General features: G+C 28.2%; 1 protein-coding gene across 1 annotated transcript; it reads right to left on the reverse strand.

Annotated features, from left to right (window-relative positions):
• Positions 1–2,110: 2,110 nt before the first annotated feature.
• LOC113849776 (enoyl-[acyl-carrier-protein] reductase [NADH], chloroplastic-like) lies at positions 2,111–7,778 on the reverse strand. The gene is made up of 13 exons (XM_027479937.1): positions 7,602–7,778; positions 6,281–6,596; positions 5,630–5,739; positions 5,456–5,511; positions 5,282–5,366; positions 5,146–5,193; positions 3,820–3,894; positions 3,633–3,744; positions 3,495–3,546; positions 3,357–3,408; positions 3,183–3,240; positions 2,612–2,710; positions 2,111–2,492 (listed from the first exon to the last, which is right to left on the reverse strand). The coding sequence occupies exons 2-13, from the start codon at positions 6,558–6,560 to the stop codon at positions 2,338–2,340; spliced, it is 1,182 nt and encodes a 393-aa protein (XP_027335738.1). The 5' UTR covers positions 6,561–6,596; positions 7,602–7,778; the 3' UTR covers positions 2,111–2,337.
• Between the last annotated feature and the right edge of the window lie 7,639 nt (positions 7,779–15,417).

Genomic DNA, 15,417 nt, shown 5'->3' on the forward strand with positions numbered 1-15,417 from the left:
TAATGAGAACGGAAGCATCTAAGATCTCACACTCATTTTTTGACGTATACTCTTAATCATACTTTTGCTAAAAGAAACTAAATTAGTAAATGTTGTATCTGTGTTACTACAGCTAATCAGCAATTATTTATATGAGGAAGACTTCGAGGGATCACAGGGACAATAATTGATTGAGATAAGGAGTCAAAGAATGATAAGAATGTTGAGAGAATATGATCACAATATATGGAAAATATTGTATGTACACGAGTGATGTGGTTGATATGTTTATTGTATGAATTAGTTTGTATATTATATTAAACACGTGTGTATTAAATTTATTAAGTTGATTATTGTCTCGATTCAATGGTCTGGAGAAAAACTCATCTTTACTAATATTTTCAAGGAACAAGGATAATGGACCCTCAAGACCTATTAGGTTGTCAAAATTGCTAATTAGTAGTATATTTAGAGAGTGACAGTGGCTCTACCATTGTAAATTTGTTGTAAACAATAATGATGAATCTAGTAATATATTTACTCTAAAAATGACAATAGAGTATAATATTCCTTTTGGTTACTCTATTAGCGGTAGGATCAACCACACTCATTATTTGTACATATACAGAGGTTTGGTCCAAATGTCCGATGCAATGAATTATGTATATACTTTCTTAGATCATGACCACTATAGAAGACCAAACCGATTTACCTTAAACAGGTGACTAGTACTGAAGTTATGACCAACACAAAAGATCTTGGAGAGGATGAAGACCTGACTCCGAAGGAGCTAGTTGAGATAGAGGACTGACATAGTGATGACGACTAGGGACATAGTCTCAGTATTTTGGTGTGGGAGTGATCTACTCATTAAGATTTAGTATATTTTGATTTTGTAAATTAAGTCCTAATATATTTTGAATCAATCTTTGTATATATGAACTTCTATATTTAAATGGTAATACGTACACATGTTTTGCTATTATTTTTTATGTAAATTTATTTAGCAAGTCATGATTTATCTTTTATCACTTTACGTATATTTTGTATTTTTGTGAATTGAATAATGAAAGAAAGTTTTAAATTTTGTTAAGTTCTTATATTATGAATACAAAGAAATTCAATTTATTTTCTGTTTTTCATATAACTTCTTTCTTAAACTTCATAAAGAAATTAAGGACGTTACACTTTTTAATTTTAATTTTTAAAATTGACATGCAAATAACTTTTGAAATTTAGTTTTTAAAAGATATAAAATCACTCTAAAAATTCACTTTTGAAATTGATTTTCATAAAGTATTAAACATTTTCAAAAATTAAATTATAAAAAAAAAGTAAAAAAATGATATAAATAGAAAACTTAGTAGTACGAAAAGTAATATTACTTTTAGAGACAACATTTGAACTGTTTATGAAACATATGTCGTGTTAGCTTTCACTGTTGAGTTACCACTCTAATGACTAAAATATAATGGTACTTGTTATATTACATGTAAATTTGAGAAGGTATTATATATTCTTTTTAAATTAATAGTTATAATTTTTCTAGTAAATTTGAGGTGTTATAATTTTTTATGTTAATATAAAATTAATAATGATAATTATTAAACTTGTAAAAGAAATATAGAATATCTTTTTAATTTATAAGGTACCGCATAAATTACCAAAAATAATCTCAAACTCTAACTAAAATAGGTTCAAACCAATTCGGACCTAATATGCATTCTGCTGGCCCAATTCTTTTATTCTTTTGGACCCAACAGCCTTGCATCGTACTGGGCTCATCAACAGCCGAGAACCATACTCAGCATCCAATGCACTCAGCTTTTCTTTTGGTTAGTTTTCTAAATGGGCTATCCAAATCGAAATTGGCCCAGCAACTGACGAGCTCATTTACCATGCTCAGAAACGCTTTGGGTTGGAAACTGCTAATCCCGCGACCAAGGAAAGGGATAAATCATAAAGCTTCATTGTTTGATGTGATCAAAGGTTGTTTTGCCTCTGTCTCCTTGGTGGATGTTATTGCATTCAAAGGGGATGAAAGTTGAGATGCGTGGGTATACATACGTGCGTTGAAAGAAACGAATGCAGAGGGTGAAAAAGAAAATTTTCGAGTACCAGAATCTTGTCTAAAGCCATTTACCTTTTATTTAAGATCCAAACAGTTTTGCAAATAATTTTTCAATTTCCCAAGTCTGGATTCTTTCAAAATGATTAAAAAACAATGGAAATAAAGTTGAAACAATCACTTACTAAGTTATGAAAATGTAAGAACTATCTCCTCAGTTTTTTCTCATCATCCTAGGCTGCATGGTCTTTTGATGAAGTTGAAAAAAAGAAATCACTTCAAGGACAATTTCAATGGTTGTCCTTGGGAATGTCAAGATCCTTAAATACTGGACTGTCAACTCCAACACCCATGGCGTTTAATCCATTGTCAACGTATATAACAGCGCCTGTAATAGCCGACGCCAAGGGTGATGCCAAGAATGCAGCAGTGTTCCCCACTTCCTCTGTTACAACAACTCAAAAGTTTAAGTGCCTGTTTGGTTCAACTTATTTTCATTAATTAATTGCTTACAAAACATGCTATAATTAACCAAAAAGGTGGAAATCTCAAGGGAAACATTACCTGCATGTAGTTCTTTCTGCAATGGTGCATTGGTAAATGAATAATCAATCATCATATCAATGAAACCAATTGCTTTTGCCGCACGGCTTCCCAGTGGACCTAACCATTTCAAACAATTTTGGTCAACTTGTACTAAATTCATTGACATGCAATAGTTGTGTAGTATATGAGAAAAATAGGTGTTTAGACAAATAAATAATAAAATGTATCTCGCAATTCTGGGACAATTTTTTTCTCAATGCTCCATCAACCAAGAATTGGGTCTACTTTCAGTATTGTGTCAATTATGTGGTTCTGATATATTATAACAATGCATTCTCCCTTACATGAATCAATCACAACTTTGGCGGGAGTTATTCATCAACAAAAGCTAGTTGATAATATAATAACAACTGTCAACCAAAACATAAACTGATAAAAGCTTTTACATTACAACACTTCCTTCTTTGCTATATTAACTGAACTCCATTTGGCATCGCATGCTAAAGATCACGAATGTATATACCATTAAACATTTAAAAGGACACATACAAAATCGTTAACAAATGAAGTTATGAAAAGCTTTCAATACCTGCAGATATAGTATTAACTCTGACTCTTTTCTTTCTACCAGCTTCAAAAGCAAGCACCTGAAAAAGCAGAAATCTTTAAAGATCTATGTGCATAATATAGAAATTTGTAAAAAAAAAAAAAAAAAAAAAAAAAAAAAAAAAAAAAAAAAAAGAAAGAAAAAAGTTAAACTCACTCTTGTATCACTTTCCAAAGCAGCTTTTGCAGAACTCATACCGCCACCATATCTGCACATCAGGCATTTCAAATCTTTGTCAATTAAAAATGTTATCAATAAACAAGTATATGGGTCTCCAAAGCATCTCCAACGCACCCTGGAATGATCCTCTCTGAAGCTATGTATGTAAGAGAGAGTGCAGATCCATCTATAACAAAAACAGAAGGGTGACTGAGAACAGTAAACCAAAGTTTGAAGCAATAAAATGCTGACCCTCTTAGCTAATGAACATGCCTGGGTTCATGATTGGGAGAAAGTGTTTGAGTAAAGAAATATAAGAGTAACTAGATGCAGACAAGGCAGCAAGATATCCTTTTCGAGATGTCTCAGACAATGGTTTGCTGACCTGAAATAGAGTTGAATGCAGTTAAAGCTATAACACATGAGGAAACAAGAAACTTCATTATTGCAATCACTATACCTCTGGTCCATTAGCAAGTGAGTGCACAAGTATATCGATAGTGCCAAAATCTTTCTTGACAGATTCAGCAACTTCCTACAAGGTAAAACAAATCACAGTAGATTAAGTACAGCTAGTCTTATTTAAACACAGACTGAGACAAATCACAAAGTAAATGCAGATCAACAAACCATCCTATGTTTTAACCAACCATTTCTAGAATCTCCATTATGAAAAATTAATAAAGAAAAAATTAGAATGAAATCAAGTAATCAACCAATCGTATGAAATAATCAGATGGAAATGAAGCTTTCAGCTTCAGCTTGGTCAGAGAAAAGTGAAACCAAAAAGAAGACTCTTCATCTTGTAATTACATCGTGGAAGGAATTATAAGACAATGATTAAATTACTCGTGTATGTTATTGAATAAATTAGAAAAGCTTCTAGTCAACAACCCTGATAAACTTTAGCATTGACATTGACAGGGTCCTTACTTGCACATTTCCAGGCAAGGAGAGGAAGAAAGACAATAGAAAAGATCTTTTTATTTAAATGCATTACCAAGAGTATATTGTATCTTTACTGACTTACAAGTTTCTTGCCTCCATGATTTTTTCGAATATGTGAATAGATTGTATGACCTTAGACTATTTTCGGTCTCCATTCTTCACTAAAGAATAGGTTCAATATTTTTAAAAAAAAAGGCTTAATTACAATTTCAGTATCCAAATTTATGATAAGTTTTTTATTCCCAAAACTGCATCTGTTTTCAACATTCAATTGGCACCAATGTTGTCCATTACCAGCCAGCAGATTGATCTTCACGTGATAAAATCATCTGATGTACAGTTCAAATGTATTTTGAACTGAATGAAAAGAATGGAATATTCCCCCCAATTAAACATCCATTACCTGGTACAAGTCCTGCTTATATAGATTTTTGAGATATGCATTTATAATAATGGTTTTTAGCAACTTATGAAGTATGTTTGGAATAACTTTGATCAACTTAGCTTAAAAGCTTACTTAGCTGATGATAATCATTAGCTCGAAAAAGAAAAATGATAAAGAAAAGAAGCTTATATCCTGTCAGCTGCTCTCATAAGCACATCATAACAGGAGAAAAATTTCCCATCAACATTTATGGCACAAAATAACCTGCTATTAGCTGAAACATGAAAACACTCTTTATACAAGTAGATAAAACTGATGATATATTCAAAGTTAAAAGATAAATTTAACTAAAAAGCTCTTTTGGGACAAAACTGCCACTTGTTTCACAATGAAGAGATTAAACGATGACTGTAACCGTAAAGAAATATAGATAACAGAATGATTAATCTATACCTGTACTGTCCAATTAGAGGCTCCAGCATAGCGCTTGTTAGATTTTACCTATACAATTTTCACAAAAAATAGAAGATGAAATGTTTTCTGAATGGACTTTGTGTTTTTTTATAACAAATATGTGCTTCTCTCTTACATCTTCTGGGACGTCTTCAAGATTGTCATAAACAGCATCCAATGGATACACTTTACTAATCTCCATTAATGAACCATCTTGTAATCTGAAAAATGAACAGTTCCTTGTAAGCAAAGTACATGAGTTTCGCATTTACATACAAATAAAATTAATAGAAGCATTTAAAAGTTTTACATGCGTGACTCGTCAAATTTTCCACGTCGTAGACTGGATTCAAATATATTTAAAGCCTGCATGAAAATCTTCAAAATTAGCACCCGACCACTTGTATATTTCACAAGGATAGCAAGATTTCAGGTAAAAATAAACAATGCACAAATAAAACTGGAATCTGTAATATTTACTTACAGGTACCCATGTACCAACAAGAATTTCAGCTCCTGCCGCTGCAAGAGATTTTGCTATTGCCCAGCCATATCCATTGTCATCAGCCACACCAGCAATGAAAGCCCTTTTACCTGCACATTGCATTACATTCAGGGGAATGCCAAAAATCAAGGATAACAAATGAGCGTGGGGTTCCATTAAAGTGATGCCACAACAAACGAAAGATATCACAAAAGGACAGTAAAAGAAAGTAGGTCCACTTGGAAATAACAATTTATGATAAAAAGCAAATACTTAAAGACATACTATCTTTGTGTTGTTATATCATACAGAGGTCGGACATGCAAAGGCTCCTTTCAACAGTTTATAGATAGTCTAACAAGCAATTTTTCTTACCCTTTATCTTGTCTAGTAAACCAACTTTCAGCAAAGTGGTTTTGGAATGAGTAAACTTTTGAATGGGGAAAAGAGGCTATGTAGCCACAACACTACTTCCTTTTGACTTTATTTCAGAAAACCATGGGAAAGGTCGTCAAGGGCATATATTCTTCACATCATAATGTAGCAATAGTAATTACTAAATAGATTAAAATGTTTAGACATCCTACATACAAATATGTAAATGAAACCAGAATATATGTGATGAAGGATTCATGGAAAAAGAAGTGAAACCTTTCAAATCAATCGGCAATCCAGCAACTTGATTGTTTGAACTAGACTCAGACATAGCCTTTGTTATGATTGTGTCATATTTTATGGCACATGATGTCATTTTCACACCTTGCTGGAAGGGTTGTGCTGACGCAACATGACAAACACTTGTGAGCTTATCACATGAGCCAACCTTAAACCTTCCTCCAAGAATTGCAGGTCCTACATTTGCAAACCTCTGTGATGAACGAATCTTGGGTCTTGACATCAATATTGGCAAGTTAGAAGCTGTTGTTGCCATCTTGAATCAATGAAAAATATGGCAGAGCACCTAGACCTGCACATACAATTAACATTAGGACCAGTACATGATAGTATGTTGAGAAATGATTAGTTACTTTTTCATTTGCCCAGACCTTGTACTTAAATAACTTATGATAACAAATAACGCCAGATACCAAATAAGGACAGCCTGATAACAAATGAAAAAAAGAGGGCAGGTTGAAAAAGAAATTCAGAAATTGACTCGGTTTCAATGGTCATCAATTGAAACTTTACCTGCTTATCCCATACAATATTTGATTCAAGACTTGGCTCCAACTTTTTGCCAGAGCTATTTTAACTAAAATTATCGCAAAATAAATATTGGACCTTATCACTTTGCTTAATAATGCATTCAACTTCAATTGATTCACTAGTCAATGTTTAATAATGTTAGTTACAGATATATTTGGTTACTTATAATATTTACTTCAAAAGAAAACAAATCGAAAACTTTAAACCAATTAAAAGAATCAAAGATAAAAAAGCCAATGGTTCTACAAATGGCCAGTCATGATCAAATTATTAAAAGAATTCCAACCACCTTCTTGATCAAATGATTCTAAAAGTGGTCAAGCCTAGATAAAAATATTTTAAAAAAATTAGTCAAGCCTTTGATTGCGTTATTCCCAGATTCCAGAAGCCTTATTTTTATCATACTAAGCCATAAATAAACAAGGAAAACATGAAAACACAGCCTCAGTCTAATTACTAGCTCCCAATAAATCTCCACCGTTGAGCCACCCATTTGTTAAAATCTTCCAACTTTCACTTGATAAAGCCGTTACTTTGTCAAATACAAATTGCAGCAGAAAACCAATGATTGGCCAGTCCAAAAAAAAGTGCGAAAAGCAAACACATATCCCTTGATCGAACATAAACATAGCATTACTCTTCATGCAGATGATTAAATCTCTGTTTTTCAATAGAACCCGCATTTACATGATTACACTACACCCACCTTGCATTGTAGAAACCAAACAACAAGAACTAGAGCATGATCAGAGAAAAGGGGTGTTACCTTTTGCCAACAAAAGTGATCAATGTGAGAGAGAAAGGAGTGAGTACCAAGAGGAAATGCAAAAAGCAAAAATGGGATTTCTTTGTTGGAATGGATTAGATAATGGGAAGAAAATGGAGCTGTAGAAGAAGCCTCGGAACTGAGTCGATGAAAACGATGTTGTTGTGTTCTTATAAGAAGTAGCTTAGAGTAGTTGGGGGGGACTTTGGAACTGTCGAATGGAAATGCAATGCAACAGCCAACAGGCCCTCAAAGTTTTTTTTTTTTCAGCCGAAGAATAACAAGGTTTTCTGCCGGTGTACTTGTGAACATAGTTTTTTAATTTAATATTTTAATTGTAATATATTTTTAATTATAATTTAATATATCATACAACTTCTTAATATATTAATATTATAACATGATTTTCTTCTAAAGTTTATAAAAGATTTTGAAATTTGTTACTTCATTCAAATTTTTAGTTATATTATGTCTATGTTTTATAACTTTTCATGCTTTATTTTAAATTTTTCATTAATTTTTTAACTTAGAAATATTTATAATTGGAAAAATAAAAATTTTAAATATTATATGTAAAAAATGAACAGATTATATAATTTATAAACAAGTAAAAGATAATTATAAATAATATATATATATATATATATATATTTTAAAAAAATTTATATTTAAGATTACTACATATGTGTGTGTGGACTAGAGAAATATATATATATATACTAGACAGAATTATAAGATTAAATTTGAACATGTATATGAAACACATGTAAAGTTATTAAAAGAAAATGAAATGAAGTAATTAAATTAAAATAGTTTTAAAAATATCATGTAACAACTTGGTAAAAATACTTTAGTTGTATGTATAAATAAGTAAAAAATAATTGTATTAAAATAGTATTTATTATATTAAAAATGTAATTATAATGCTTGCGATTTTTAAGCAACCAACAAAGTTTTTCATATAGACACAAAGTATATATAACTCCTAATAAGAGCTACTACACAAACACTAATTAAAGAATTAATAAATTACTTTTTCATTAAAAATTATAATTAGAATACATTTAAAATTTATGATAGAGATACATAACTTTTTGTTAGATAAAAAGTTTTCTAGATGCATATTTTAAAAACTCTGAAAGTATAGAGAAAGTTTGTAAAATAAAAAAAAATCAGTTTTTGAAAAATATAATGTCAATCATGTTAATTCTTGAATGATAAAAATTATGTTTAAGATTCATATTTTTTTTTTTCTGGTCATTCTTAGATGAGTAATTAAAGAGTTTTTAGAGACTAAATTCATAAGTTTCATTGCTAATAATAATTTTTTTCATATTTTTTTAACAAACTTTTTATTATTTATTAAGATTTATTTAAAATCATAAAATTATATAAATTTCATTCATAATTTATTTAGAAATTTTAAATATCAGTACAAAGCATGTTAAGAATGATATTAATAAAAAAAATGCATTCCTAACATTTCTTAGATTATTTAATATTTTTGTAAATATATATTTTCATCTTTAATTTAGATTTTTTAACATATATTTACTTTTTGTATTCCCATTTTTTTTTAACTATACCACTCATTATCTTTCAAAGATAAAATTTCAAAAATTAAATTCTAAAAGTCACTTGTAAAATTAAATGTGGAAAAAGTGATGAAAAAAATAAGCCTTTCTAACATAGTCTCAATCAGCTCCATGCAGGCCCATTAACGTTTGAAGTAAGTTAGGCGTAGCTCTCTTGCTTGAGCCCAAAAAAGGGATACGGTTCGGTTCACCACCCGCTATGGCCCAAAAAGAAAAATACAACGAACTTGATATGCTTATATTGATGAGATGAACAAGGATACAATTAATAGCTGAAGTTAGCAATATAATAATTGGATCTAAAAGCAAATATTTTACCCCAATAATAAAAATGAACATGTACTCATTGGTGATTATTGTCCTTACGAATGTATCAAGAACCAATCATATTTGTGAGGCAAGTAGATTTTTTTGGTATGAGTGGAACATAAGCTAGACTTGGTAGATTGTGTTCTCTCTCTCCGCTCAATTCAAAATCCAAATCAATCAAGCACAATAATGAAAAGAGTATTCACAATAATGAACATGTTCTGTTGCATATTTGCAGAACAACTTATATGGAAGGAATTCACTCTTTGCTTTCTTCTGCAGCCATGTCCGTTAGTATTCTGAGTATAATCGTTTCCTTTGAAATATAGAGTAGATCACTTTTTCTATTTTTATCTTTAAAATCGAATAAAATAAGATCAAATTGTAAATATACTAAACTATTTATGAAGAGGAAAATGAAATAAAATATTCAAAAATAATAAAATAATGTGAGAAATAGAGTAGAACATATCTCCGAGTGCTAAACTAATCATAAAAGGCTTATGAATTATTAGAATGATTGTGTACAATATTTACCATAAGAAATTTTATTGTGTACAATATGAAAGTATAAAATGTCCTTTCTTGATTGATACGATGGTGCAATGAGGCAAATGATAGCATACCTTCTAAGTTTATGGTGTTATTAATATGGGAGTAATTGATCAGTATGTTTACTAGTTGACATTTAAATGCGATTAAGTAAAGCATGGAACATTAATGAAATTTAAATGCTGACTTATGAAGACGACAATCCTTGTGTAAGTGACTCTTAAATAACGCATGATTTGTGAAGTGTAAGATAATTTTATAATGAGAGATGATGATGAATTTAATTATTTTACTAATGAATTGTTTTTATATTTAAATTACTTAAATAATATAAATATATAATATTTTAAATAAATAAAAAGACAATATTAGAAGAACAACAATTAATATTATTCTAAATATCTATATGAATAAATAAATAAAAATAATTTTTATCTTCATTTTATAGATAATAAAGAAAAAGATAAAATTAGTATTTTTTTATCTTCTAACTTTAAAATAAGTTTTGATTTAGAAAACACTTCAAATAAATATTTTATTATAAAAATGTAACTTGGTTAATTTCTTTGTTATATATATTATTTATGTACTATTCATCTTCTTTCTCATATATCCAATATGTATTATTTCTTACTTTGTTTTTTTTATCTTTTTCTCCTTCTCCTTCATCTTTCTTTTAGCATCTCTTTTCCCTCTTCAAATCTCACATAGTGAGAGATGATGTCACCACCATAAAAAGAAACAATGTTATTTTTGCTACTCCTAGAGGAAGTGTGACAAGTAGTATTTCTTTTCAATGTATTCTTTCCTATCTTGTTTTTTTTTCTCTTTCTCCTTCCCCTTCATCTTTCTTTTAGTATCCCTTTTCCCTCTTCAAATCTCACATAGTGAGAGATGATGCCATTGCCATCAAAAGAAACAATGTTGTTTTTGCTATTCTTAGAGAAAGTGTGACAAGCAATAATGAAGATCTCATAAGTAATTAAACCAAGTTCAGAAAAAAATATTTTGGCAACAAGTTAACAAAACATAGAGGAAAAGTTGTAAACGACGGGTTTTGGTGGTATTATTATTGGCAGTGGCAATAGTGGTAGTGACAATAGTGTCTCTCTCTGAGTAGTGATGATATCATCTCCATTATATAGGATTTTGAAGAAGAAAAATAAAGGAAGAGGAGGAAAAAGAAAGGAGATAAGAAAAGGGAGGAGAAAGTGGAAGAGAAAAAAGTGAGAGAAAATACAAATCAAATATATGAGAAAGAAGATGAATAGTACATATAAAAAGATAAAAGAATCTAAGTAACAATTGAAGCATTTTTAAAAATTAAAAGACTAATGTGAATCAAAATAAAGTTGGAGAAAAAAATTAAAAATTACTTTAAAATTAGAAAACAAAATAATAATTTTACAAATATAAATAAAGATTGTATATTTTTTACCAAAGTTTATGTAAACTCTAGATAATTATTTAACTATTATTTTTAGTAATGTTTAAAATTAAATTAAACAATTTTTAATTAGTTAAATTAATTTGAAAAAATATTGAATAAAAATTAATTACACAAAAATATAAAAAATAAGATTTTACACTACAATTTAGTTTAATTTTTCATTCATACTTATTTGAATAAAACAAGCCAAATTGATCTACAACGATAATATATTGATATTATTTTTTCTATAATATTTTTATATAAATTACTTTTTTCTCCTTTAAAGTTTAAATACTATTGTAGTTTTTGTATAAAACTTGTATTTTTTATTTGGTCCCTATATAAAAAAGGAGTTTATAAATAAGTTTTTAATTGAAAAAAATTGAAATAGTATCTAACATTAATTATAATGTTGTTATCTTATATTTAAATATTTATAATAAAGATTTTATTATAATACAAATATACGTTAATGATATTGTTATTAATACTACTAATAATTATGTATGTAAAGAATTCTAAAAATTGATGTAGAGTTAATTCAAGATAAGTATAAAGTATAAAGGGAGAGTTGGAATTCTTTCTTTCTTTCAAATTAAACAATACAAATGAATGAAACATTCATCAAGAAAAATATATCAAGAAGTCTCTAAAAAAATTCAAAATGGAAAAATCAAACTATCCATCCATTAATCATCATAAGCAAAGACAAATATAGTAAATTTGTAAATCAAAAGATTTATATAGGATTGGATCTTTGTTATATTTAATAACTAGTAGATTATGTTTAATGTCTAGTTATGTGCTAGATATTAATCTGACTCCAAATCTAAAACTTGTAAATATAATATTCAGATATCTTGTTAATATACTAACTATCATGTCATATAAACATATAAGCAATTTTAGATTAATAGGATATTATGGAACTATAAAAAAAAAAAAAAGAGAGAGAGAGAGGATATTATAGTGTTGACTTCACTATAGACAAAGTACAAAGAAAAAGCACTAGTAGAAGATATTAATTTATTGAATTAAAATTCAATAACTTTCTCATTTGTAGAAGTAGAACCCATCTCTACTATGGGAAGTTGTTTTCAGTTGCTTTGGGTAATGTATCTAAGAATCCTATTTGATATTCAAGGTTAAGCATATAAAAATGAAGTATCATTTTATTAGATATTATGTTTAGAAAGGGTATTTGATTATTCAAATCATCAATATTGATCATTAGTTGGTTAATATGTTTACTAAACCATCAGCTAAAGATGTGTTTACATTCATAAGGAATAGTCTTAACATGTGTATGTTTGATATATAGTATGACTTTTTGAATGAATTGTCTAAACTATGTTATGTGTAGATTGATCTCATGATGTAAGATGCTAAATCACACTACATGATAGGACTTATTTTGTTTGAAATGGAAATGACATTATCTATAACTATCTTTTTTATGTTTCAGTTTCTCTCAAGAGCATTTAATGCTTTGACAAAACCTTTTCTTTCTCTTTTCTTCTATATTCTTATTTAAGTATAATATATGTTAGATGAGTTTGAAAAATCTTCTAAATACACAACCTATTTTCTTCGTGCTATGAATTTCATCCTATTCTTAAAATAAAACCCTAAAACCCTAATTTGGAATAATGACAGAAATAAATCACCAATATTATTTCATGTTAGCCTTTCAAGACTAGGTTTGACACAAGAAGATACAAGAATTAGGATGACATCTTGATTAGAAGGTTTGTCAAATCATGAGAGTTTCAGAGGAATGACATTGACATCATTATAGAATTGAAGCTAGCAAAATAACATTAAATTGTAATAGACAAGAATTAGTGGTCATCTCTTTAGATACATTAGTTAAAGATTATTAATTATATATACATAAAATTTTTTTTTTACAATAGATTGAGAGAGTAATAGATAAATCTACAATCTTAGTAGATTTATAGGATTCAATATGCAAAAATTTAGATAAACACAAATAAAAATGCATGAAAACATAAAGGACTACTTAGTGGTCATCTCTTTAGATACATTGGCTAAAGGAATTAATTATCTATACATTAAATAAACTCTTTATATAAGATTGAGAGAGTAAAACATAAATCTACAATTTTAGTAGATTTATAGGTTTATTATGCAAAAATTTGAATAAATGCAAATAAAAATGCATAAAAAAATGCATATTTGCTTAATAATTGAAAATATAGATAAATTCACTTAATTGATTTATGTTTCTATTAACCCTTTTAATTATACATTTTGTACACGCAAAAAGAATACTCACTCACATGCTAGTAACACTCACCCTTTTCATGGAGTTTTTCACCCTTACATTTTTATAGTGGATTTATTGTGATTTGTTGCTTTACTAAATTAAAATTGTGCAAAACATGATTCATTAATTTTAGCTTTTTAGATGATGAATTAATGTTTACAAACATTTTGACAATTCAACATCGATTCATGCACATGGCAATTGTTTTCAAAGTGTTACATTTGGTGGATTAAGTGAAATATTTTGATTTCGTTTTTTTTGAACATTTATGTGTAAAATGATTATCATTTACTCAATTCACATTTGCTCCCAACTATGCGGTATTAGGGCTTTTATGCATGATTTATTTGTTGTGTGTTTAAGCATTACCTATTTAAAGTCCACTTCAAAACTTGGTTCATTTCTTTGTCAAGATTGCATTTCATGTGTAATGTTTGAGGATGTTGTTTTAATTTCAATTACTTAAGTCAAATAAACCTACCTCTAGTTTAATATATTACTACCCCCTTTGAGCTAACATTGCATTTTTTTTAAAAAAAATAAAAAAGTTCACCTTACTCTCTTGTATGTTTGGTCATGATCCTACACTTTTAAAAGTGTGAAATGAAGTCTTTTTATTACTAAGATGTCTACTTTTTCTATTATTTGGACAAAAATGTATGCCACCATAGAGAGAGGAGAGATTTAGAATTTAGGAGGTATTTTTGTCCAAAAAACAGAGAAATTGGATATTTGAATAATAAAGAGTTTTATTGCGCACTTTTAAAAATATAGAGTTACGTTGTATACTTTCAAAAGTTAGGATCTAAATTGTACATGACCAAACATATAGAGAGGTAAAGTGAACTTTTTTCCATTAAAAACTAACCTCATTACAAGTTAATAAAGTGTAAAACAAATTAATCACCTAATCATCACGAAATAGGTGTAATTTTTTATCATTACATAACGAGCTATGAAATTAAGTTAAGTTTAGGGTTCAATCCATATTATTTGAGGAAAAATAATTATTTTAAGTTTAGGATGGAAGGTTAAAGATAAAGGCAAATGTAGCACACTACATAATTTTGTAAAAAAAATTCAACTTTTTGTTGCTAAAATTAAACAAAGCTAAAATAAAATAAAAACAGAAAGAAAGAATTGAAAGAGACAAGAAAAATATGAAAATTCAGATTTGTACAAAAGGTTGTAATGTATACAAATAGAAAAAGTGAAATACAAATTTTTTTTGAAAATTTAATGAAGAAAAGAAAAAAAATGATAATGAGCAGATTAAATATGAATAATACTTAAGGATTGTTTTTCAAAAATTGAATTTTTAATGAAGATCTCATTAATATAAAAACTCATTTTTTTTTATAATTGAGCTTACAATTTTTTAAAATCATATATAAACCAAGCCTCATTATCATAATTTTTTGTCAAAATAATATAAAAAATTTAATTTCTAAACTAAAACCAAATATAAATTATTTTCCTATTTAGAGCTTTTATTTTTTTGCTTTGTCATGTTATAGTGAGTATCACACCCATAAAAGCGATATTAATTTTTTTAAATAAGTATCACTTCACGTATGATACTTAATTTTTTTTATTTTTTTAGTATTATATTTATGGGTGTTGTGTAATTTTTTAATT

The sequence above is a fragment of the Abrus precatorius genome, unplaced genomic scaffold (assembly GCF_003935025.1).
Source record: "Abrus precatorius isolate BTA unplaced genomic scaffold, Abrus_2018 Scaffold9, whole genome shotgun sequence".
Taxonomy (NCBI): Eukaryota; Viridiplantae; Streptophyta; class Magnoliopsida; order Fabales; family Fabaceae; genus Abrus; species Abrus precatorius.

Bases quoted from the DNA above. Each gene is read 5' to 3' on its own strand.
- LOC113849776 (XM_027479937.1), bottom strand. From the start codon at position 6,560: ATGGCAACAACAGCTTCTAACTTGCCAATATTGATGTCAAGACCCAAG. The intron at 3,895-5,145 runs GTATAGATTAAT...TTTACCTTGTAG, and splicing joins CCTCTAATTGGACAGTACAG to GAAGTTGCTGAATCTGTCAA. The intron at 3,745-3,819 runs GTATAGTGATTG...ACTCTATTTCAG, and splicing joins CACTTGCTAATGGACCAGAG to GTCAGCAAACCATTGTCTGA.